Source organism: Ochotona princeps, chromosome 2 (genome assembly GCF_030435755.1).
Source record: "Ochotona princeps isolate mOchPri1 chromosome 2, mOchPri1.hap1, whole genome shotgun sequence".
NCBI classification, from domain to species: domain Eukaryota; kingdom Metazoa; phylum Chordata; class Mammalia; order Lagomorpha; family Ochotonidae; genus Ochotona; species Ochotona princeps.
The window spans coordinates 38,721,754-38,745,712 of NC_080833.1; the positions used below are offsets into that span (position 1 = coordinate 38,721,754).

The 23,959-nt window shown below is 46.2% G+C and overlaps 1 protein-coding gene across 3 annotated transcripts in view; it reads right to left on the reverse strand.

Annotated features, from left to right (window-relative positions):
• BEND5 (BEN domain containing 5) overlaps positions 1-23,959 on the reverse strand; it is a 1,156,480-nt gene that overhangs the window by 146,270 nt on the left and 986,251 nt on the right. For 2 of the 3 annotated variants that reach the window (XM_058681329.1, XM_004598484.4), the window contains 3 exons: positions 18,798-18,946; positions 12,274-12,487; positions 4,652-4,831 (listed from right to left, as the gene is read on the reverse strand). The exons of the other annotated variant lie outside the window; for it this stretch is intronic. In XM_058681329.1, the coding sequence (XP_058537312.1) occupies positions 4,674-4,831; positions 12,274-12,487; positions 18,798-18,946 (521 nt within the window). In that variant the 3' untranslated portion in view covers positions 4,652-4,673. Of the gene's footprint in view, positions 1-4,651; positions 4,832-12,273; positions 12,488-18,797; positions 18,947-23,959 lie in introns of those variants that run through there. 3 annotated transcript variants of the gene reach the window in all.

Genomic DNA, 23,959 nt, shown 5'->3' on the forward strand with positions numbered 1-23,959 from the left:
AAAGTCTTGTAACTTATTTAAGAAGTGAATTATAGACACACAGCTGAGAGAAAGAGCAACTCTTAAAAACAAACTGTTCAGATGAGAGGGGAGAAAAAGGAGAAGAAAAAGATCTCCCATCTCCTGGAGGCCAGGATTGTAGGTCAGACACAGTGGCTGGCCATGCGGATTACCATAACCACTACGAGGCGGCATTTCTAGGAGATCTGAGCACAGAGCTCTCTAAAGCCAGTCTCCCTGCCCTCTGCCACACAGCTTCCCTCTTGAGAAGTGGTGGGACAGCATTTGAGCTACTTAGCTGGGCAGCAGTGGTAGCCAGCCTCAGCTCCACCAATGGCTCTGAAGAGAAGGACTCTGTGTGGCTTTGAGTTGGAGGAATGTGAGCTACTTTAGAAGTTACAGAGGTAGTATTTTGGCTCAGCACAGGAACACAGTAGCGATAGCAAGAACTGACTGGGAGGAGCGGTGGTGTCTGGAGGTACACACAGCCTTGCCTTGCAAGGGACCTGCTTCCAGTGGGAGGAGCTGAGAGGAGAAGCCTGAAGCACACTGTGAGTCTTAGAGTCTGTGGGCCTACAGACCCACCTGGCGGGAACCCGTCGTGCTTTCCAGAGAAGGAACAAGAATATCTGTTGGTGTCTCCGTTTATAGACACGAGAACAAAACGTACAGGCTTGAGGTCAACGCACTGAACCAGGAGAAAACAAAACAGAAATGCTTACAGGTTTTATAGAAGTTCTTCTTTCCTGTGAAGAAGAAACGAACGCCTGAGGGGTGTGCAGCTGATAATAGTCAAAGAAAATGTAATTTTGTGCCTGTTAAGTTGGCAGAATAATGGAGCGAATAGCCACACACAGCATAAGTGAAGAGAGTGGTAAACATGTCATTCCTGCTGGGTGAGGTAGCCCACCCTAAGCAAATGACAGAAACCAAGATGGGGACAAGCAACGACACATGAAAGTCTCCATCTGATTTTCACTGGTCAGCAATGGCAAATGCACCACCTGGGTGGGTGGGGAGCAGGGATGAGAGAGTGGGGAGCAGGGCCGAGGGAGTGGGGAGCAGGGCCGGGGGAGTGGGGAGCAGGGACGGGGGATAAGCACAAGGCTTCTAGAAAGGCAAATAACACATGCACACATCAGTGCTCCAGTAGGGAGAGGACAGGAGAGGAATCCATGCCAGATCTGAGGGCCTTGTGCCACTCTCATGAGAAATTCTAATTACATTCGTGGTTCCTTTCACAATCCTTTAAGTAGACGAAGAGGCTGCCTGCCATGCCGACACCCCATAGGGAGTCCTGGTGCTCCTTGTCTGATTAAACTCCCTCCTTAAGCACCTGGGAAAGTACTGGAGGATTGCCCAGATTGTTGGACACCTAAACCCACATAGGAGTCCCAGGGTAAGCTCCTCGTTCCTGGCTTCTGACTGGCCCAGTTCTGGCCATTACAGCCATTTGGGGACTGAAACAGTGGATGGAAGATCTCTCTCTCTTCTTGGCTCTCTCTATAGCTCTGACTTTCAAAGAATATCTTAAAAAAAAAAAAAAAAGTGGAGCAGCCAGGACATGAACCAGTACTCATAAGGGATGCTGGCACTTGCAGGCAGAGGATTAGCCAACTGAGCCATTGTTTCAGCCTCCAGTTGTATCTGTTTGAAACCTAGAATATATTCTGATTTATTCACTAAAGTGGATATAACTAGTTCTACTATGTTGGCATTTTTGAAGAGTGGTATTTTTGTTAAAGTAAATATTTCTAATTTTGTCCCAAAGCTACTGGGTCAGACGCTGCAAGCCAAAGCCCAGGAATCTGTATTTTAAGCACTTTAGCATATTTTTCCATTTGGGCAAGTTTGGCAAGCACTCTGCTACACAGGATATAGTTTTGTGCCTGTTCTTGGCTGTAACAAAAATGAAATTATAAACAACTTAGATGCCCTTCGAAAGAGGAATAGATAAAGAAACTGTGGTAAATCTATTCCATGGAACACTACTCAGTCATTCAACAGAATGAAATTTTACCATTTGCAACAGAATTGTTCCAACTGGAGACCATTATGTTCAGTGAAATAAGCCATTTCCCAAAGGACAAATACTATATGTTCTCTCTGATATAAGGCAACATTCATGTAAATTATAAGACAAATAGATATACAGGCAAACATGTACATACATACATTCTCATAGATGAACTATATAACAGAAACTAGCATATTGGAAAGTGAAGATATAGCCTGAATGAAAGGACTCACAATGAAACTGGTAAACATACCTTGACGATATGATACTTGATTTTTTACCATTGCCTATCATAATGCCATGATACAAGTAAACAGCAGAATGTTGGATTTGTAACTATTGCTGAAGGACTGCGCTATTGTAACGAAGTGGGAGAAATGGTGTGTCTATGTGGAATTAATGGGGAAGTAGAGGAGGGAATCCCTATACCTAACTCTATCACAGAGAATCATAACAATAAAAATACAAAAAATAAATAAAAACAAAATTATGAATGCTTATGAATGGCACTTTTATAACTTTTTCAAATGGCTTGAATTAGACATATTTTCACTAATTATTTAGATGCAATATCCTTAAACACACTCTGAAAGTACACAGCCTCGCAATCCAACTGCTTCATGAAACCTCTGGATTCCTCACCAAGAGTGGCTCTTACCAGTGCATTTGCCCATCACATTCACTTTGGACTTCATTTTGTCTTTATACATCAAGAATGATATCTAATACCTGCACAGGTCTTCACGACCAACAGGTCTTTCCCAGATATTATCTCCATTACTCTCCACCACAGCCCCCTGTTAGGGATCATTATGTCCACGTTAGAAGAAGCAAGATTCCAAGAAGTCACTGACCTTCCTGGACCTGTCAAGCCAGGACTTGCACCCAGATCCTAGTCTTCTGTCCCTCACATAGGCACCAGACATCACAATATATTTTCACAGTTAATTATGCCATTTTCCTTGTGGGTATTTCCACATCTATTTCCCCCTTGAACCTAAAGGCTCCCCTAAAGCAGTTACTGTTTGTTTTGAAGGCGAGTGTACATGCCCTGTTTGTCCAGATGAGCTCAAGAACGACACACACCTTTCTACAGTTTCTCAAGCATTCCACACTACTCAAGCTCACACCATTAAAGCACATCTGAACAAGAGTTTACTGGACACCTACCAAGTGCCAAGAACTTTACTTACACAGGGAAATGAAGGAACTCAACTACAGCACTTGGAAAAGTCCTGGTACATAGTCTGTTCCTATTCCTTCATTATTTTCCTTGTTGCATGGCTCAGGACTCTGAGAAGTTAAACTATTGGCCCAAGATCACACTGGTAGTCTGTGGACAGTTATGATAATTCCCTAACAGAAAGTTCCCATATACAAACTTCTTACTGAGCACATACAACTCACATAACAGATAATTGTATGAAATAAGAGTTATTTTATTTTACTTTTAAGTTATTTTATCTCACAGTGCTAGTCACCTCTTCTACCTATTATGATAACCTGAAGTTTTCACCACAGATCACTATGAACAATGCATAATCTGTTGGGAAAGCCAGAGGCCAAAGTATCCAGCCAAATAACTGAAGCCAATAACCAGAAGTGAATAAAAATGGCCAACATTTATTGAACTCTCTCTCTGTATATATGTATATATATAATTCCTACAGCCACTCTGCAAGTTAGACATTATTTCCTTTTATAGAATAGAAAATGGATAGTCAGAGAGATTAAGTTAAGATCCAAGCAAGCAGGGTAGCCAGTCCTGGAACCTAGATGTGTTGGCCCAAAGCCCAACATATCATGCTTACCTCACAGGCATTGCAAGAAGAAAACTGCACATCAGTGGGAAGGTCTACTGTTGTTAGCCAGACGTGTGCCAGGCATCTTAGAGACTCATCAAAGAACCACACAGAAACTATGAAACCTGAAAGATCGTTTTAGGATACCAGATAGAATGAAAGACCTGATACCAGGTAACATGATCCTTACCTCTCAAATGGAACCCTGCCCCCACCTAAGATTATTGTTCCCTTACAGCTCAGATTGAATGATCAGGGAAGCCGAATTTCAGCTGACTGAGAAAGGTGGTTATCAGGAAAAGCGCCTGCTGTGGTCACACTATTCAAATCCACAGACAGTAAGCCCCTCCACTGTGGGTCTTCCCTCCTTCAGACTTCATGATGGCACCTCCCCTGAAAAGGAGGCACCAAAGGCCGTACAATACATGGGTGACCTCTGCTGAATATTTACGTTATAAATAAATGAGGATAATGGTAGTCTACATCAAAGAATTAATGAAACTTTATTATAGAACAAAATAGAAGAACAGGATCAAAGTCCTGGGATGGTCAAAATATCCGTTCCAGTCCTGCTCAAGTGATTGGTATTGCAGACACCACACTCCCCGGGGGAAAGAGAGCCTTCCCCATCCCCGTAATGACGCTGGCGCAGCTGCCACCTCCGTCTCAGCAGATCCCTCTTCCTTCTTTGGAGTGAGAAGTCCAAGTTCAGATGAGTCTGTGACCCCAGAATCCTACTGGTTCCCTGTCCGCACACCACTGGGCATTGTGGGATCTGGTCTGGATAGTGCCAAGGCCGCAAGTCACACGCCACACAAGGAAAACACTCAGGCTTTATGAAAAAAACCCAAAGTTTATTGCAAATTGTACTTTGCTTCCCTTCGTTCTTCATTTTTACAGGATTTATTGATATCCATGATTTTTTCACAGATGTACTTGTTGACTTTGGAGAGTCTCTGTGCAATTTCAGTTTCGTCCACAGTTTCTTGTGCTATTCGGTCATACAAACACTCTAGACAGGCAAAACAAACAAGAAGACCAAGGATTAATAGCGAATTTGAGAATAACTCTTTCAGGGGAGCGTGGGCCTCCTGACATCTCAAGTCACATATCTGGCAGAGCTGTGATTTTTAAATTTGTACCACGAGATGTACTTAGAAAACCACAGATACACACTGTGTACCCACAGGTTAGAAATGATGCCAAAAACACTCATGTGCTCACCTTGCTTAAAATGGGACTTTGTTGGTCTCAATGAAACCCTTGGATGGCACTCCCCTCCCTCACCAGTGGTAACTACTACCCTGGAACTTTGCTCTTCATCTTTTCTCATGTTCACATTTAGGTATATTTGTATAAATGACACATGGTGTTTCCTTCCTGTTTTCAGCCTTTTGATAAATATGTCAATATCTCCATATCATTCTGACTTGCTTTCTCTCAGTCACTGCTACAGCCTAGGGATTCATCTATGAAGAGCAGAGCTGGGGGTCACTGAGGAGTGGTGTTCTATGGCAGGAGTGTACCACACATTTTTAAATGCATTTTATTGTCAGAGAACACTGGGTTTTGCATTCATGAACACCCTGGCACATGTCTGTGGGGTCACCATTGTAGGAACTTCTTTAGTATCGCATTGGGTGAGGAGCTGCTGAATGTTAAGGTGTGTGCATAGGCTATTTTACTAGGTGATGCTTAGCAAACTGTTCTTCCAAGGTGGATGTGCTGACTGGCACTCTTAGCTGCACCGTATGCAAGTATGGGTTACCCGTATCTGTAGCAGCGCTTGACATTGTCACATTATTAAGATTTTGACAACCTGGTGGGTGTGAAGTGCTGCCTCATTGTAAAATTACTAAAGACAGCCACTCTCTCACGCAGTCCACCTACCATGCACGGTAATGAAGCTACCAGCCAGCCCTAGACAGTGGCTTGGCTGGAGTCTAATTTCATGGGCTGATTTCAGAGCCACGCCTGAGGACATAAAACTAGTTAGTGTCCCAAATTTCTTAACTCATAAGCAAGGAAGAGAAGCCATGGATTCTCTTTCCAAGGCTATTATGAGGCATGTGCATAATCATTTTATACACCTTCAAATTGTAGGGAAAGATGCAACTGTGTGGATATACCTAATTAGTTTATGTATACACAACTATTAACTCCCAGGGCCTCATTCAGTATTTGGCACGATAAAAGGAATAAATAAATAAATATGTGTTAACTGAATGAATATTTTTTCCTGGAAAGCATAAAAACTTGGGAAATAAGTGGACCAGGTTTTGGATGAGGTATGCTATCATGGGCATAAATGTTGTTTTCTGAGTCTGGGTCTCCTTACTTTATAAAACAGATATTTCTATGGAGAATAAGCCAAGTCTTGTCTTTACCAAGCCAGCCCACAGCAGGTAATCTCAGAGAAGCAGCATGTCGACACTGGCAGGCATGATGAAGACTAACTTGTACTGACTCCTCCACTTCTGTGAGAAGACTCAATCTTCTAGAAAGAGCCTGTACATATGGGGTAGGTTCCAGTGCTGCCTCCCACATTCCTACATGTGCCTGGGCAGGGAGCCAGCTGGGCTGCAGGTACACCAGTGGCAGGCACAGGTGCTGGAAGTGTTCTTCCCCTGGGGCACCCCATCTTCCCTACCAAGAAGGATTTGCCACAGAGGCATCTTAACGCTTTGAACTGCCCTCTACTGCCTTATGCACACTCCTCAGCCTAACTAAGCCTTGTTTCATTTTGTATAGGCCTTTCCAGAAATACTGAGAATGTCAAGACAGTGGGTGGTTTCACCTCTCCAGCCCCGTTTATGCTATGTCCATGTGAGATTTCCCTTCTTTTCCAACCTATATCATGAACCAGTGTCTTGGTTCATTTCTGCCCTGACATCTGGGCCCCACCCTTCAACAGCCCATATCCCATTCATTCTCCCAGATGCAGCCTTCTTGGAACCTCCTGGATATAAGGTGGAGTCATCTATTGTTTACTGGTCATGTTCCCACAAGCTGCCTGAGGTTTTCTCTCTGTCAAAGCATTAAACATAATGTATCAAAAATGTAAACCACATCATCTCGCAGTGCAGACTGGGACTCTTGGGTTCCTTTCCCAATGCTGAGTGAGAAAAGCAAACGCTCATACGGTCCTTGCCAAACCTGAATCAAGGTGGAAGACAGTTCGAATGAGACGTTATGAGTTCAAATGTGGCTCTAACCCTAGACACTGCACACTCTCTAAGGGGAACCCCTTTGGATCTCATGGTCATTATTTGCAAAAGGAAGATGCCCTCCTAGTCAGGAGTGTGGGGAATTCTGGCTCATGGGCCTTTGTGGTCTGCAAAATTGTTTGATCTGACCCTGCCAAGGCAATTTCAGTTAGATCCAAGCTCAACAAATATAGAGTGGACTTAATTTTTAAGTTGATAATTTTGCATGGCCCACAAATGATGGTATAAGTTTGGCCCTTGGGAGAAACAAGGGCCCCCACTCCTACAGAATCTCAGGAAATCCTTGTAGTGTCAAGACTGAGTTCTCTGAAGAGCAGAAGAGGAAGGTGAGGGGGCAAAAGAGGAAGAAAGGGAAGGCAATAAAGTGGGCGTGAGGGCCCGAGAGTCCCAAGACTGAGTGGAGAAGAGGCAGAAAGGAATAAATGGAGGAAGATTTTTCAGAGGAACTCTCCACTCTCAGTTCCCAGATTCCAACCCTTTTCATTTCCTGAGGGAAAAGAGCCAAATGGCTCCTCAGGTTGATTAAAAGCCTTCGTTAGACTTCAGATATTAATCACCTGCAGTTGCCGGGAATGTCTCCCTCTGCGAGGGAGCATTTGAGATTATTGCTTAATTAACAAGGTTTATAACAGCGCTAATGTGTCCTATTAAGAAAAGTTATAAAAATTAACCAGAACACAATGCTGTGGCTCATTTAGAAAACCCAGCCACTCTGCCAAAGGTCATGCGCCCTTCCAAGGCCTGGCTGTCATTCTGGAGCTTGCTGTTACAGCCAGTCTCTGCTGGAGCTCTCTTGCTTTCATCTTCCTAAGGGCATGGGTGACAGCGTGCCATCCTTCTGCTGTCCAGTAGGGAGTGATGTTTAGTGTTCAAGGGAACAAGAAGTCTTCACCAACCTTGTGAACACAAAGGCTTCTGCCATTTTTTATACAGCAGATGTGAGTAAAGGTGCTACACTTAATCAGATAATACAGACACAAACAATCTCAATCCAGCAGATTGCTTGCATGGGAAAAATCAGCCAAATGCAAGATAGAGTTTCTCCAATAGTGAGGTGGAAATAGTAGCATAGGAGACAAGCTCAGTGATCACCCTGAATTTGACATCCCAGATTAGCTTGGTTCTGATTCTACTTGATTATCTGACGTTGCAAGTCAATTACATGATAAGCATTTATTTAGACAAGGCTTCTGGAAGGCAAAGAAGAAATCAGAGACAGATGCACTCATCCACCCTAGGAGGTTAGGTATGGCTTCTGGAGAGAGGAGAAGTCAGCTCAGTAGAAAGGGTGGGTAGAGGCATTTGGCTGAGCAAGCAGGGTTGGTGGAGGTTATAGAATCACTGTTTTCCCAGTATCAGTCACAGCACGTGTAGAGGGTAGAGGGGAGAAATTTTGCTCAGGGAATACAGCAGCTCATTGATAGCAATAACATAAAATTTCAAGGGGAACACTGCAGAAAAATCAGGCTGGAGGTACAGTCAGGAGTCAGATTAATGAGGGTCTTTTTAATGGCATGTTCACAAGCTTGCCCTTCAGTCATGACCACTCTAGGTTAGCTGTGACAGGATTAACTCTAGCTCGGACAAGATCATTTTGGTTGCAGAAAGGAGCAGGGAGTATGGGAGCTGTCAGGACGAAATGGCAGGCAGAAAACAGGTGAGTGAAGCACGTGGAGGAGCAAGGGTGAGGCCTGAGTTCCCGGCCAGAGGTGCCATTCACCAAGACAGACAGGCAAAGTCTCCTACTGAAGGGGGAGTGGCGGGCTATGAGAGCTGTTGTCTGCCAATACGCTGGGGACATCTATGAGATAACTGATGGGTGTCAGGACACACAGGTGAGGACACCAAGACCAGTGTCCTAAGATAAAATACAGTTCTGAAGACCATCATTCACTGATTCAAAACTATTTATTAAACATTTACTATTTGAGAGTCCTGATGACAGGAGGAGAAAATAAGAAGGCAATTACCATGTAAACAAGAAATACTATGTGGAGACTGAGTGGGTGATGTGAAAGAGAGCAATGGAGTAGCTACTCAGGATTGGAAGGGCTAGGGAGGCCGAGTGTGGACCAGGAGGAGGGACACGGCTAGCAGTAGCATCAGGAAGGTGTTCGAAGAAGGCCTATGTGGCAATAGTGTGGTGGGAAATGGGAAGTGTGGTGGTGCAGGATGAGATCAGAGGGGTTCCCAGGGGCTGGATCAGCACGTACCAGGCAGCACAAGGATTCCAACCCAGAGCCTTGGATACTCTGAAAGCAATGGGAATGATGGGAGAAGACAAGGTCAGCAGAGGGAAGCTTTGCGGGGTACGAGGGCGCATAGAGGAGAGGTCTGCCAAGGAGACTGAGCAGCCAGAGGGGCGAGAAGAGATCCCAGATGGATTGCTCAGAAAAGGAGCAACACTCTTGTTAAACAGTGCAGAGGTGAAAACGAGAAAGTCACCAGAGACCCTCAAGTGACCAGTGACAGCAGAAGCAGCAGGAGGCCAGATGGAAGGCATGTGGCTGGGCACTGCTGTGCACACAGGCAGAGGATGGAGGCAGGCTTTTCAAGAAGCCTAGATGAGCAAGCGAAGAGACACCACAGCAGCTTGGGGGGCAGAAGTGGCCTCTAAGGAGGGTTTGGTTTGCTATTATACTAAGCGATATATTAAACTAAACCAGGAAGGAACCAGTAGAGCAGGAATGTAACTGGAGGAACAAGGCACTTAGGGAGTCAGGTGAGTGGGGATCCGGAGCCCAGATGGAAAGGATCATCTGCCCCCAATAACACAAGGAAACTCCTTTGAGACATGAGGCAGAAGCATGGGGGATTTAGTTAAGTCTGTAGGTGTGGTGGTTAACAGTGGAAGAAATTGCTTTCCTTTTTTCTCCATAAGAGACAAGACCACACTGTGACATACAGCCAGGTGTGGATTACCATGTCTGGGAAACTTTGAGACTTAAAAAAAGGATTGGTAAGCCAGGAAGCAGATCAGGGAGGAAAACCGAGTCCCAGTGGGGGTTAAAAACAGTGATGGTGTCACAGCTGAAGCTGCAAAGCCCAGAAGCACTTTTCTAGGTGGTTTCCTTGCTGAGCTCCTGGGGAGCCCTGGCTGTGTTCAGGGGAAGTCTTGAGCCGGGGTGGCTGAGCAGTGCAGGGATGGTGCTTCGCAAGAAAGAATCCCAACCCTCAGTAGGGCTTGTGGATTTCATTTGCTCAGTCCTCACACTGTGTGCTAGGTACTGTGCTGGGCAACAAAGGCATGGATGGGTTCTGGGTCCTGGAGGCAGAGCCACTGCAGGTGGTTATGTATATAACAGGTCTACAGGACGGTCAATTACCTAAAGGCACCTGGGACTTGCCAAGTCACCTTCCAACAAGTGTAGCATCATCAGAGGCCAGCCACCTGCCATGTGGGACAGGCCAGCCACCTGCCATGTGGCCCACAGAGGCCCCTTGCTCAGGGCTACCTTCCAAATCACGTTTCTTCATTTCAGACAGCAACCAGGTGAATGCTGCCTACATCAATTAATCCAAAGCACTCCAGGCAAGGGAGTAGAGTGGACCTTATCTGCTGACTGTGGCCTCCACACCCCTTGGACCTCACTCCTGACTCCCCAGCCACTTGCCCCCCCCCCCGGGGTGGGGAGCTTCTTCACACTTTGACTCTAGCCCTTTATTCTTCCTGCTTCATCAGCTCTTCAGACACCACAGGGCTGCCTCTTCCACAGCCAGCCTGAGTGGCACCTCTCTAAACAGATCCTGAAACCATCTAACTTGCTGGTGGACATATATGCAGTCTGCCCCAGAACCTGGCACAGCAGCCTGCTCAAAATATACATGTTGGCTGACTGACTCTCCTTTCTTTTTTCAGATCATTGGAGACATGGATACTTCAAGAATAGTGGTTAAGAGAACACATTCTAGGGGCTAACACGGTGGTACAGCAAGCTAGTCCTCCAACTGCAGTGCTGGTATTCCAGTTGGCACTGGTTTATGACCCACCTCTGGCTAATGGTCCTGGGAAGCAGCCTTGAGTCTCTGCCCCTGATAGGAGACCTAGAAGAAGTTTCTGGTTCCCATCGTCCTTTTGGCTCAGTTCTAACTGTTGCAGCCATTTGGGGAATGAACCAATTGAAAGAAGATCTCTCTTTCTGTCGCTCCTTCTTTCTCTGTAAATCTGCCTTTCCAATAAAAATGAACATTTAAAAAAAGGCACAGATTCTATTGGATTCCCAGCCTTCCTTCACCCAGCAAATTACTTACCATCTCTGCATCTGTTACCTCATCTGTAATATGAATAGTAACTGTAACTAACAAATAGGATTGTTAGCAGAACAGTAAGTGGCTTTATGTCAAAGTGCTTTGTTTTAAGTAGAATCATAAAAATATTAAACAAAAATAAAAGCAAGAACCTGAAACATAGTAAGTACTCAAAATAATCAGCGATTCCTGCGTTCTATCTGCTGCCTCTCCCTCGCTACCTCCAGGGTTTATGTGGCCCACACAGTATCTGGCTGTGCTGTGTTCATCTTTCCCGAGACTGTCTCTTTTCCCTCCTTGTGTCCTCAAACCCTGCAAAGGTTTACTGGCACAAAGGGGGAAGTACATGGATGGAGGGCAGGGGCCAGAGAGAAGGGAAAGGGGAGTCGGGAGAGGAGGCAGGGGAGAAGGAGACAGAGCAGGGAGGGAGACAGAGCAAGGTGTCCAGCCTACAGTCCTATCTCTAGAGAGACCAAAGACTGCCTGTCTCTGTCTGCTCTTCCACCACTCCCAAGCCCCAGGGAGAAGCTGAGGCTGTGACTGCCAGTTGGCCTTCCCCACAGGAACTGCTGCAGGTACCACCCCACAGCTACCACGACCTGTGTTTCCTGGCCCCGCCCTGGCCTGCTCCCGCCTGTCCACCTCCAGGCCTTTGTTCCAGTTACTTCTGCCACTGAGGTACCTTTCCACACACATCGAGTCTCCATTTGATACACACCCTCAAGGTCCCATTTGGTGTCCCCAACCCAGGAATGCTTCCCCGACTTGCTGGCTGAGGGTATCATTCACGTCTGGGCATGCCAGTGCCCTGAACTGTACTTGTGCGCATGGCACATCTGAGTTATACGTGGGGTGCTCTTGCAGAATGCCTGGTGTGTGTGCTCCTATGCCCCGGTGCCCAGGCCCAGGAAGTGTTTGCTGTTGATGCTTAATGCAGGTAAAGACCACACTCAGCCAGGGCGTCTCCAGTCTGACTCACCTCTGACGATGCTCAGTTTGTGAGGAGAGAGGGGTGGCTTGGGGACTGCGTCCTTCTTTTTTTTTGTGGCCACTCCTGTGACGCTTCTGTTCTTCAGAACATCTGTCCCCCAAATCATGACGGCCAAGTTCTTTGTGTACTTGGAATCTCCTTGGGTTACTTGTAGCTGGTGCCATTTCTCCTCATCAACCCAAATCCCACTGCCCAGATGGACCTGAAACGAATCAGAACAGTGACACTTGCTTAGTCCGCTGGGAGGACAGCTGGAGGCTCCTCCTGCCTTTTAGAAAGCATGGCTGCCCGGCTCTAAGGGAGTCACGCCAGCTGCCACTTGATGAACATCACAAATACCACTTCAGGCCTTTTCCTGGTGGGTTACAGTCACTAACCTCAAATCTGCATAGCAGCCCTGGGTGGAAGACGTCAGAAAAACCAGGGTTGGAAAGGTGTGACTGGCTGTGGGTCACTCAGCTGGCGAGTGACGAAAGGCTGCTTGGAACGTGTGCTGCTGTAGGACAGGCTCCTCTCTCTTTCATGTGAGCATCATGGGATACACGCTTTCCCAGGACAGAGGTTCTCAGCCTTGGCTGTGTGCAGGAGCCATCATCTGGGGAACTGGAAAAGTCACTGGGCCTGGGCTCCACTCCCAGAGATTCGGCTCAGCTTGATCTGGGTGTGGCCAGGGCACTGGGAGTTTAAAGTGTCTTGAATAATCCCAACCCTGGAAGCCCCATGCTGGCTGGCAGAAGGAGAGCCGTGTGTGGGTCTTGGCCTCCTCATCTCTGAGGCATCAGAGCTGTGTTTCAGCTCAGGGCTCTTTCCACCCAGAATACCTACCATTTTAACAAATTAAAAACAGCCACAATGTACTTGCTTTGATTCCGAGGGCACAGGGATCGGAACCCAATCTTATGGTCCTTCAGGCAGAGATGACCCAAGAAATTTTCAGTGCAGAGCCGGTAAATGCAAAAGACCCAGAGTGTTCTAGTAATGAGCTACATACAGGCTTTAAAACCTGTCCTCCTTTCTCGCTCTTCTGACAAGTCACTAACCATGTACTAACCTTAAATCATTTAATACAAAAATTAGCTTTGACTTTGATATAGTGCTTCTGCTGAGTCTGTGACGGGAGGAAGCATTCTCTGTAGGGACAGAGAAAAGGCTGCGTCAGGGAGCACCGCACTGCTGGGGCAAAGGTCGGAATTTACAGAAAGACCTCCAAGTCATCAGCGTCAACTCAGCAGGAGACGTTTTGGGAGCGATCCTGGTCTGAGAGACAGCACACACATGCAGCAGGTCGGCAGGACTGCTGATCCAAAAACCACTGAAGGTGCTTCTCTTGAGGCTTGGTTGGAAGGAAGGTGGGCACCCACAGCTGTGCAGACAGGTTGGCCAGCATCACATCTTTCTTCACCAACAATTTCACCCATCAAAGAAAGAAAAACAAAAAGAGAAAACAGCAACACAGTCCACTCGTGATCACGAGTAAACTCCCTAAACTATCCGTCGTGTCTGTCTTTACCTCCTTTGGCTCAGAAGATCATTCAGGAGGCTGATGCAGCAGCTCAGCAGGTGTGTTAAGCTTTGCATCCCATATGGGTGCTTGTTCCAGCCCTGAATGCTCTACCTCCCATCCAGCTCTCTGCTTATACTCTGGGAGAGCAGCAGAGGATGACTGGCCCAATTCCTTGGCCTCCTGATATCCACGTGGGAAACCCAGAGGAGTCTCCTGGCTCCTGGCTTCAGATCGGCTCAGCTCTGGTTGTTGTGGTCATTTGGAGAGTGAACTAGCAGATGGAAGACCTTTCTCTCTGTATCTCATTCTCTCTGTAAATGTGTCTTTCAAATAAAAATAAATACTTAAAAAAAAAAACCTACAACAAACCCAAAAGATCATTCAGACAGCAGGCAGATCCTCCAGGCTTCTCTCTTCAGCACTGCAATCACTCCAGAGGCCTCAGGAAAGGTACACAGCTCTGGTGTGAGACGTGTTCCTGGGCGTTGAGTAGGCATCCACCCCAAGGTCAAGCCTGGACTTTTTCTGCAGCTCAGAACATGGTGGTGGGGGTGCAGCCTGTGTGCCAGGCTGGGTGGGTGTGTTGGGGACAAGTCCCCTGCTGCTGAGTCACCTCCCTTGATGACACTCTGAAGCCACCCACACAAGCTTCCGGAGACAGGGGAAAAATAAGGAACTCTGAATTAGATTAAATTCTGACTCAGCAAGTCCGAGAGATGAAGACAACTTCAGTTTTTCAAAGATCTCTGCTCTTTTGTGTCCTGGGGCCTTGTTCTTCTGGAAATGTCTAATTTATTAGTCTTTGAAAACGACACCAGTCATTTTAGCCAATGATCTACAAGGGAAAGGGATACTACAATTTTTTTGAATGTCTATAATGAACCAGGTACTGTACAATCAATTTATTTAATCCTTATAATGACCTTAAGTGAAGAAGTAGGCACAAATAAACAGAGCTTCGAATAAACTAAGTGACTCTTCCCAAGGCACTTCATCAGCACATTTTGGAGTCAGGGTTTAAACCCGAGTGAGGGCAACCCTGAAGCTCATGCGCTTTGGGCCTCCCTGGCTAACCAGTGTCACAGTGTCACAGTGGTATTGCACGGTTGAAATGCTCAGCGAAACACCATTGCTCATTTGTCTTTTAGCAGTTTCATCTCACCTGTTAGCCACTGCCCGTACTCAACCCCCAGGGCAGTTCACCACTAGCACAGGGAAAATTCCCTCCCCACCCTGCACCCCAAATTCATTAGAATCACTGACATTAATTCTCATAAAATGTCACTTTTGTTCTTTGACTAGGTGAATCTGCAATTTTTGTGTTAATTCTCTGCAATTTTGAATGACTCCTGACACATCAATTCCCACATCTTTCCTCTTCCATTCTTCCTGGCTTCCAAGGCCCAGCAGGCCCACATCTCCACTCTGTCTGCTAATCTTTATTTCCCTACCATGTCTACCGCCTTATAGAGTTCCTCAACTCACCCTCTGCCTTCTCTTTCCAGGGTAATGGAAATAGCAGGGCCACCAGCCCCAGTGCAAAGCTTGGTACTTCGATTGACGGGAAATCATGCTGCTACTTCACTTCTCTGACCCTTCCACTGTTCTGAGAATTAAATGAAGCAAAACAAGAGTAAAATGCCAGAAAACAGCACACACGCAGCAATAACATGGTGCACCCTCTGCCTTCTTTCTCTGCATCTGGTCTCAGCTCACAGCCAGATTCTCGGCCACAGGAATGGACACCTGCTAATCTCTCAAGTTCCAGTTTAAAGTCCGAGCAGCATTCCTTAACTGCTCCAGTAGCCGCCACCTCTTCAGAAAGGCTAGGCCCCTTCCAGCCCTCATCTCTTGGATCGGCCCTTTGTAGTACACAGGGTTCAAGGCTCTGCCTCTTCTACCTCTGCAAAGCCATTAGTTTCAGTCTGAACGAACACAAAGAAGGAACTGAGGCACATAGGTAAGATAACTGAATATCGTTGGATTTTTTTTTTTTTATTGTTCTAACGAGCTGCTGTTCCTTGAGAAGTGAACGTCTCTCCTAATGTTGGCATGAGCAAAAGGTTAACTTGATGGACTAGAAAGAAAGGGCTCTGGGAAAGACCAGTCACAGAAGTATGCAGGGATATCAGACAGCAGGGCCCCTGGGGTCAGCAAAGCTCAGGGTCACTTGGAGCGCTGTACAGCTTGCAGGGATGTTGTGGACTAAACTGGAAACCAGAAGCTTTCCCTTCCAGGTACTCCCTGACACTCATTTCTTAAATACATGCAGACAAGTCTCCTCTGAACGTGCTTCCCTACCCAGTCAGCATCAATTAGACTATTTCAGCTTCAATGATCTTTGGAACTCTACAGGTTGGCAAGTTTCTGAAATACAGCGTCTTGACAAAGTGATGCTTTCTCTCAAGCAATGTGGTCAACAACATGCATGGAGATCATAGCATACCAGTGGCATGATGCAGGGGTGACAGGACTTGGCCAATATAAATCTTTTGTAAGCTGTTATGGGATTAACCTGGTGTCCTGTCGGGAAATGCATCCCCTTTCAGGGCTTCTGACACTGGGGCGTTTCAGACCTCTGCTTATGTAGGCATAAGTAAGGGCCAGAAAAGACAGTGGAATCAAGAACAGTAAGGGCTACTTCTGGCAAGTGGGGAATGTTCTTCTAAGGAGCTGCCAGCCATTTCCACCGGATCTGCTTCCTCTCTTCCCCTTACTAAATTTCTCTTCCTGGCTATAAATTAGTTGGAAACAAAAAGCAGATTGTTTTTATACCAACATGATGGCACATAATTCAATAATTAGTTATTTAAGATCTGTTGTTTAATTTTTATACAAAAACTAAATGATATGTTGAGAGGTCTATTGTTAGCAGGAAGAATGACACTTTCGCAGAAGAGGTTCCTGAAATACTTTGAAACTGTCCATTAGCTTTCAAAGCAACAGAGAAATCGATTCCTCTTGGATAGTACTTTAAGAAAAAGGTTCTAGTCACTCCACAACACGGAGTGGTCATGACTAAAAGGAAATCAACAAACATAGAATAGCTGTCTCTCCTTTTATCTTCAACTGCACAAGATTCACTCAGTTTAAATACTCCGTTTGAGTCACAGAAGGCCTAAGGAGAACATCATTCCAATCAACCCTCAGAGGTGAAGGAGATACCCAAGGTCACACAGTTAGGATAGAGGCAGTGTTGCCCTGGGAATTCAGGTTCCAGGCTCCCTACTTCCACCTCTCCTCTGCAAAGCTAACTTTCAAAGCCTGTGAATGGAGCAGGGTGTGGTCTGTGGCCTGGCCCCTTGGGCCTGCCTTTGCAGGGGGAGGCTGCGTTCTGCAGGAGATGTGGGGAGTGACGGGACATCCAAGAGCGCTCTGGACAAGAACCTCAGTTGGACAATGTTTGCCTTGGTTCAGGTTGGGCAGTTGCAGTGATACATCTGGACAGACACTAATAAAACAGCCTTATCTTTAGCATCACCTCACCAAGGAATGACACCAGGCAAACAAGGGGCCTTCCGAAGCATGAGGCGAGAGAAACACACTGACACGGATGGCCGAGTGGGAGAGGGAGGGGCGATGTACATGACATGTGCCGTGGTGGCACACTGCTGCAACATAGAGACAAAGGGGCTCTGAGACACTCCTCCGCAATGATAAAGTTGTTGGGCCTGGTGGCGTGGCCTAGCGGCTAAAGTCCTGTCGCGGCCGGCTGAGCCGGTATCGTGGCACGGCGAAGGATCTGGGGATGAGGCACCGACATGGAGACCAGAGATGGTGGAAATGTCTCTCCCTGGCCTCTCTCGAGGCCTGCTTTTACTGCCTCCACTCTTGACCTCTCACCTAGTTCTTGTTTACGCTTTAGCCCACACTCTCAATATTGGATACAGCTGAGTTCCATTAGACCAGGTGCTTTCAGCCCCAAGCCCATTACCTGTAGTGCTCAGTTTAGCGAGTACTAACCAACTCCTTAGCCCACAACAAAGTCCCCCCCCCCTTGAACATGCCAGGATCCCATATGGGCGCCGGTTCTACCGGTTCTAATCCCGGCAGCTCCACTTCCCATCCAGCTCCCTGCTTGTGGCCTGGGAAAACAGTCGAGGATGGCCCAAAGGTTTGGGTTCCTGCACCCGCGTCGGAGACCAGGAAGAGGTTCCTGGTTCCCGGCTTTGGATTGGCGCAGCACTGGCCATTGCGGCTCACTTGGGGAGTGAATCATCGGACAGAAGATCTTCCTCTCTGTCTCTCCTCCTCTCTGTATATCTGACTTTGTAATAAAAATAAATAAATCTTTAAAAAAAAAAAGATACAGTTGTTGGAATGTTAATAAAACATCAGAACCTTCTCCTTCCTTGTCCCACTGCTACGCCCGTGTCTGACCCTGAGACTTCCAAAGGCTATCCCATTACTTTTCCTCCCTGTATCCATATAATTATTAATAATGCTTAAGTTTTCTTTCATGATATAAGAGCTACATGTGGCCCTGGGATTTTTGTGGTCCACTGACCACAATACCTTGGAGGCAGCCTAAAGTTGGGGTGTACATGTCATTCAGTCCTGAATCCTTAAGACTGGCTAAATATGTATGTACTTTATAAGTGATGAACATGTTTATATAAACTAAGCTGTTATCAGGCAGTTTATTTCCAGTTCACATTTAAAACTTGCACTATATTGTTTCATAGGCTGCTAGATTTTTACAAAACTGCTATGGGATTTAAAACAAAATTTTTCTCACTGGTAAGTAATTTTAACATGTCAAGCTTAACTTTGCAGCTGCTGCTTTGACTAATGGAAAAGAAAGAGAAGAAAAAGAAGAAAGGAAAAGGTCCCAGTGCCAGTAAAGATACAGCTACTCTAGTAATAACGCAGATTCTGGAACGAGTTACTCAGGGCTAGCCAAGTGACCAATCAGTCAAGCTGTGTGCCGAAGCTCCCACCACAGTTTTTATCTTTACTCTGACTAGTAGACACTCGCAGGGAATGGATATTGAGCTTAAAACACTACCTTGCCATTGTCTAGGATATACTTGTCCATGACAGGCGCAGGAGCGGGGTAATAGGACGACGTATTTGCTTCCTCACTGAAAGTGCTCCGTAACTCCGGCTCGGGCTCGAGACATTCTGACTTTACTTTTTCCAAGTCAATGGCGGGACCTAGGCAGTTAAGAAAAGAGATCTGTCTAGAACTCCAAGGAAAATAAAAGGCAAATATTTTTAACTATGCATCTATCAGCATATAGTGGCACAAAAATATATGCTACCTTATTTTTGTCCATTGGACTACATTTTCAACCCAGACTTGAGAATAGGAGTTATGACTGTCACAAGGGAGAAGGGGAAAACTGGAAGACAAAAATGGACTAGACTCTAAAGCATGAATGGGGAGCACTCTCTTAGAAGGTCATTGTCTCTATGGAAAAATAGGGCACTTCACTTCTTGCACAGGAAAGAGCTTCAGTTCAGACTGGGTGGGAGGATCAGGGTGGCAATCCCTGGAGTGTGCAAGCTGTGTGCTGCCCCATCTCTGCAGCCTGTGGTGCAGACTCGGGAAGGAGGGAGGTGAGACAGGCCACGAGAAGGAACGTGAAGGCCTCCTCCCCAAGACCTAATATCCAGACAGCAAGAGTCCTACTAAGAAATGAAAATACAGTACAGATTAGGCCCCTGACTGCCTGATCCAGCAGTCACTCTGATTTTTATTTTAATGTAATCAACGCAAATTATGGGTCCCATTTAAACAGTGGAAGGAAGTCATATAAATGATGCTTTTAGAGGGGGGTATTTTTTTCTCCATTAGCTTCTTAAACTGACAGCCTTTTTTTTGTTTAATCACCTATTGTGTCTTGATTATCAAAGGACAGAGAAACAGAATAAAAACGGGTAAATAAGGCTGGATGACTTGATTGACTTCTTTGGGAGAGCAACTGCAAAGGCCAAAGGAATTCAGCGTGCTGGAGATTCTCTTTATGCAAACATTTCAGGCTCTGACGAGGATCAGAGACCCAGTTACCACCGCCAACACCTCCCTATGGGTGTACATTTCACTTCAGTTAACTGATGAATTCACAGCTGCACTACCCCGTCCTAATCATGTAAATACCTGGGTAGGAAGCTCTTGATATAGTAGACGTCCACAGTTCTATGTTTCATTGATACACCGTAGACTTTGGGTAGGGAAGGTATGAGTGATTTTGTGCCTGAAATTCCTCATAACAGGACTGCCCAGAATAAGAACATAAATTGGGGCTTGGCGGCGTGGCCTAGTGGCTAAGGTCCTCACCTTGATCCCATATGGCCGCTGGTTCTGATCCTGGCAGCTCCACTTCCTCTCTATCTCTCCTCCTCTCAGTATATCTGACTTTGTAATAAAAATAAAATAAATTTAAAAAAAAAAAAAAGAACATAAATTGAGTTTCTGGTAGCTGCCAAGGACAAGGCAGAATCTATGCTGTCTCCACAGATGTAAGCAATGCAGCTTGGACAAAGCAGATGGCAAGCTGACTAAGGAGCACAACAGTGAGGAAAGGCAGCTTAGTCCTTCTTGGAACAGCGACTTGGGGTCCAGTGATTGACTCCGCTCCATTTTAAATATGTGACCACAGGCACGTGAATTGGAGATACAGAAGACAGCAGAGGGAATGTCAGGCTGAATCTCCCAATATAGCATGATTATGCAAGGGCTGTGGCTACATTTTATTCTTTCCTTTGTCCCAGTACCTGGCACTGAGTAAGTGCTCTCTGCTACACAGATACGTGGATGACCACATGGATGAATATCTCCAAAGTTTCAGAAGCAGATGTCCAAGTTTCCCCTCTCTGCAGAATGTCAGGTTGAATTTCTGAGACAACAAACTCAAGTGCAGCATTTGTTGTTCTCTTGGATTTGGGAAGAGGGAATCACTTTAGCTTCCCCTGAAGTACATACCTGTTGTGATTGAGGTCTCTGCCTGCTCTGATGCTCAGTGACAGGAAACAGAAATGGACTGGAAGGTGACGGTAGCCACTGGCCTGCAAGTTATCACTGGGAAGACCATGTCGTTCCTTATCAACAGCCCCCTTTCCTGAAGGTACCGGATGAGAATGAGTCCCATGCAGCCATGACTCCAGGCTGGGCCCATCCCATCACCTCAACAATGGCTGCCCAAGAGACCTCCCACAGGACTGTGACTATCTTTGCTTAGGTTCCCCGTTACTTGTTTCACGCACCATAGTCTCCTTAAGCCTCTTCTCTATCTCCTCAGCTCACATCTTGTTCCCCTCTGAATATTCACTTCTACCCAGGGCTGCAAGCACTAAGTTGTATCCGGCTCTGTGATGTTGTCTCCGCTTTGGGTGTCACCCTATTTGTTGTCCAAGTCCTCATTCAGACTTCAGGACACAGCACTGGCATCTCCCCTTGTGAGGTCTTTTGCTCTCCACTACAAGATATAAGACTGCGCATTGTGACATATTTGCAGAAAATCATATTTACAAGCAGTCACCACCCTGGCCATTCTCAGTGATAGACCATAGAGGGCATCAAGAGCCAGCATTCCCCCATTTTACAATCTTGGCAAGTGCTTGGCACACAGCAGGCTCTTAGTCAATTCTTTAGGACACAAGAAGGGGTGTTGGCAGGAGGTGGCGAAAAGAGCAGACAAGTTAGGGACTTAAATGGGCTGGGAAAAAGTGAAGTAATACTCAACTGCTGACTGTGAGTACTGAGGTATGGGTAGGTGAGAAACTGTCCTTTAGAATGCCCAACAAGTAGAAATTAGAAGCCTCTAGTTAGGAGAATGGACAGTTTGAATGACCACAAGTATAGACAAAGGACTCTGCCTCTACACTGCTCAAGAAGGGATTCCTAAGGGACAATAACAGGGGCTAAGAGTTAACTCTCCAGCTGGTCTCTTCCCCATTCCAGTCAAAGTGGCCTGACTAACCCTCTCCACACATCCACCATTCTTCCCCACCTCCTACCTTTGTTTTTACCATTCCCTTTGTCCAGAATGTTCTACCTTATGGATGTACACCCATCCAAACTCCACCAGTGGTTCAAGGCCTGACTCACATACATCCCCCCCTCCCTTCAAAAGGACGTAAGTGATTCTGTCACCTCTTAGGTTGAATCAGAGGGATGGAGGTTTAGATCCTAGGTTTGTTGGTTACTGTCTGGGTGAACTGTGATCTTCCTCTGCTAATAGACCTTCACCTTCCTTTGGAACTGCCCGACCCCCAACTCTACCAGAATTAAGAGATGCGTTCATTCTCTTGTCTGTCTCCCCTATTAGACCCATGGGGCTTCTGGACAGGTAGGAACTGGGCAAAAACATCAGAGATTATGGTTCACCCAGTGCCATGCTTAGTTTAAATTCTAGCCCCAAGAGATAATTTACACATAAAGAGTTAAAATTTCTGACCTCGCTGTCTTACTGGAAAGGACCTGAAGGCTCAAGGAGTGAATGGAATTGCATCTGTGGAATAATTTCAGAGTCTGGTGCAGAGGGGGTACTTTGTATACCTCTGCCCAACCTCACCTTGTGAGTGTAAGTCTGCTGAGCCATGGGTTCTGAAAGTCAGGGTCCTCATTGTGCTCAGGCTGGTCTCCCAAGGGAGACAGTTGTATCGGACTACTGTGCAGTGTCTCTGGTTTCTTAGGGAAAAGAATCACCCAACCTTCTGTGCCAGTGCCAGTGCACACTGGAGGCCACTGTCTGCAGGGTCTCCTCTCTCTAGAGCATGGTACACCAAATAGCCAGCACCTTAGCTTCTGTATGCACAGGCCTACTGTCCTCAGTTGAAAGGCATCTTCTGGGAGAGCAGGATGTGACTCCCAGCTGCAAGACCTTCACAAGTCACCTGACCTCTGCACCTCAGCTGTCTCACCAGAAAAATGGGGCTTGCCATCAGCTACCATGTAGGCTGACATGCTCTGTGGGAGCCTGGCATACAGGCAACATGTAGCAGGAACTCAGAAACGGCAGGTGAAGGCAGACATGCATCAGTCAATAGAGCCCGGGGTTTGGTACTACAGAATCTAAGAGAAAAGAAACAACAACAACAAAAAAGCATGTGGCTTCTTTGGTGGGGAAGAAGGGAGGGCCTCTAGTGCTTTAATTTAAGGCAGAAGTGGGGGGGGAGTCGCTTCATTGCACATTCAGTGGGCTCCACTCCCAATGTTGGCAATTTACATCTCATTACAACAAATGCTTCAGATTGCTGTTTTGCTTTTAAAAATTTCTGAGGCATTGTTCTCCCTCAAACACATGTGACCAAATTAGCCACAATAATAAGCAGTTGCGTTAAGAGACAGCCGTGTACGATCTGGTGCAGATATTTTAGGTAACAAAGGGACTTTCTTCCCTTCGTGGCAAGCGTATCAATGGGGGGAGGTGTGGGAAGAGGCCTTTTGATCCTCTTGCATTCTAGCATTGACATGCACTTGAGTTTTATTTTCAGGGAAAACATCCCTTGCACGGAGAGAAACCTCTCAGCTGGGGAAATGAAGCTTTTAGGAAAGTCTAAAAGGTAGTACTTGTCTTTTCATCCAGTTACTCACGAGCCCATTCATCATGCAATGCCCACCTGCACATGGAGGCTTAGGCTCTGTAACAGGCATCGAGGACCCAGACACAACAGCAGCAGGAGGCATGCCCCGGTTCTGGGAGTGCTCAGAATGTAGCAGGTGGAGCGCTGTGACACGGCCTACCAGCAGCTGTGAGCTGTCAGGCAGGGCCACGGTCTCAGTGTTAGGAAAACCGTGCGCAAGTGCTGGTTCCATATTTACCTCCTTTAGCCTGGGTGTCTTCTCCCATAAACAGGAAAGCACAGCACGGACCGAGCAACATCATAAATGTGTGTGGGCACATCACCATTCTCTAACCTCATTTGGTTTTACACTGCGCTAATGCTGTTTTTTTCTGGGAAAAGCCAATGCTTGGGGGACTTCTAGGCATTTTAGAAATATCTTTCATACACACACACACATATATATATATATATATATATATATACATATGGACGCTAAACAGATTGCTGATTTTTACTGAGATACAAAGGTGGACACCAAATTTTTCAAATGAAGTGAATCCATTTACTTCCATAAGTCAATATGAAGTTTCTCTGTTATATGTACAATTCTAGTTTCTTCAAACATGAAAGTGAAATAAGTCCAAATTCCACCCCCAG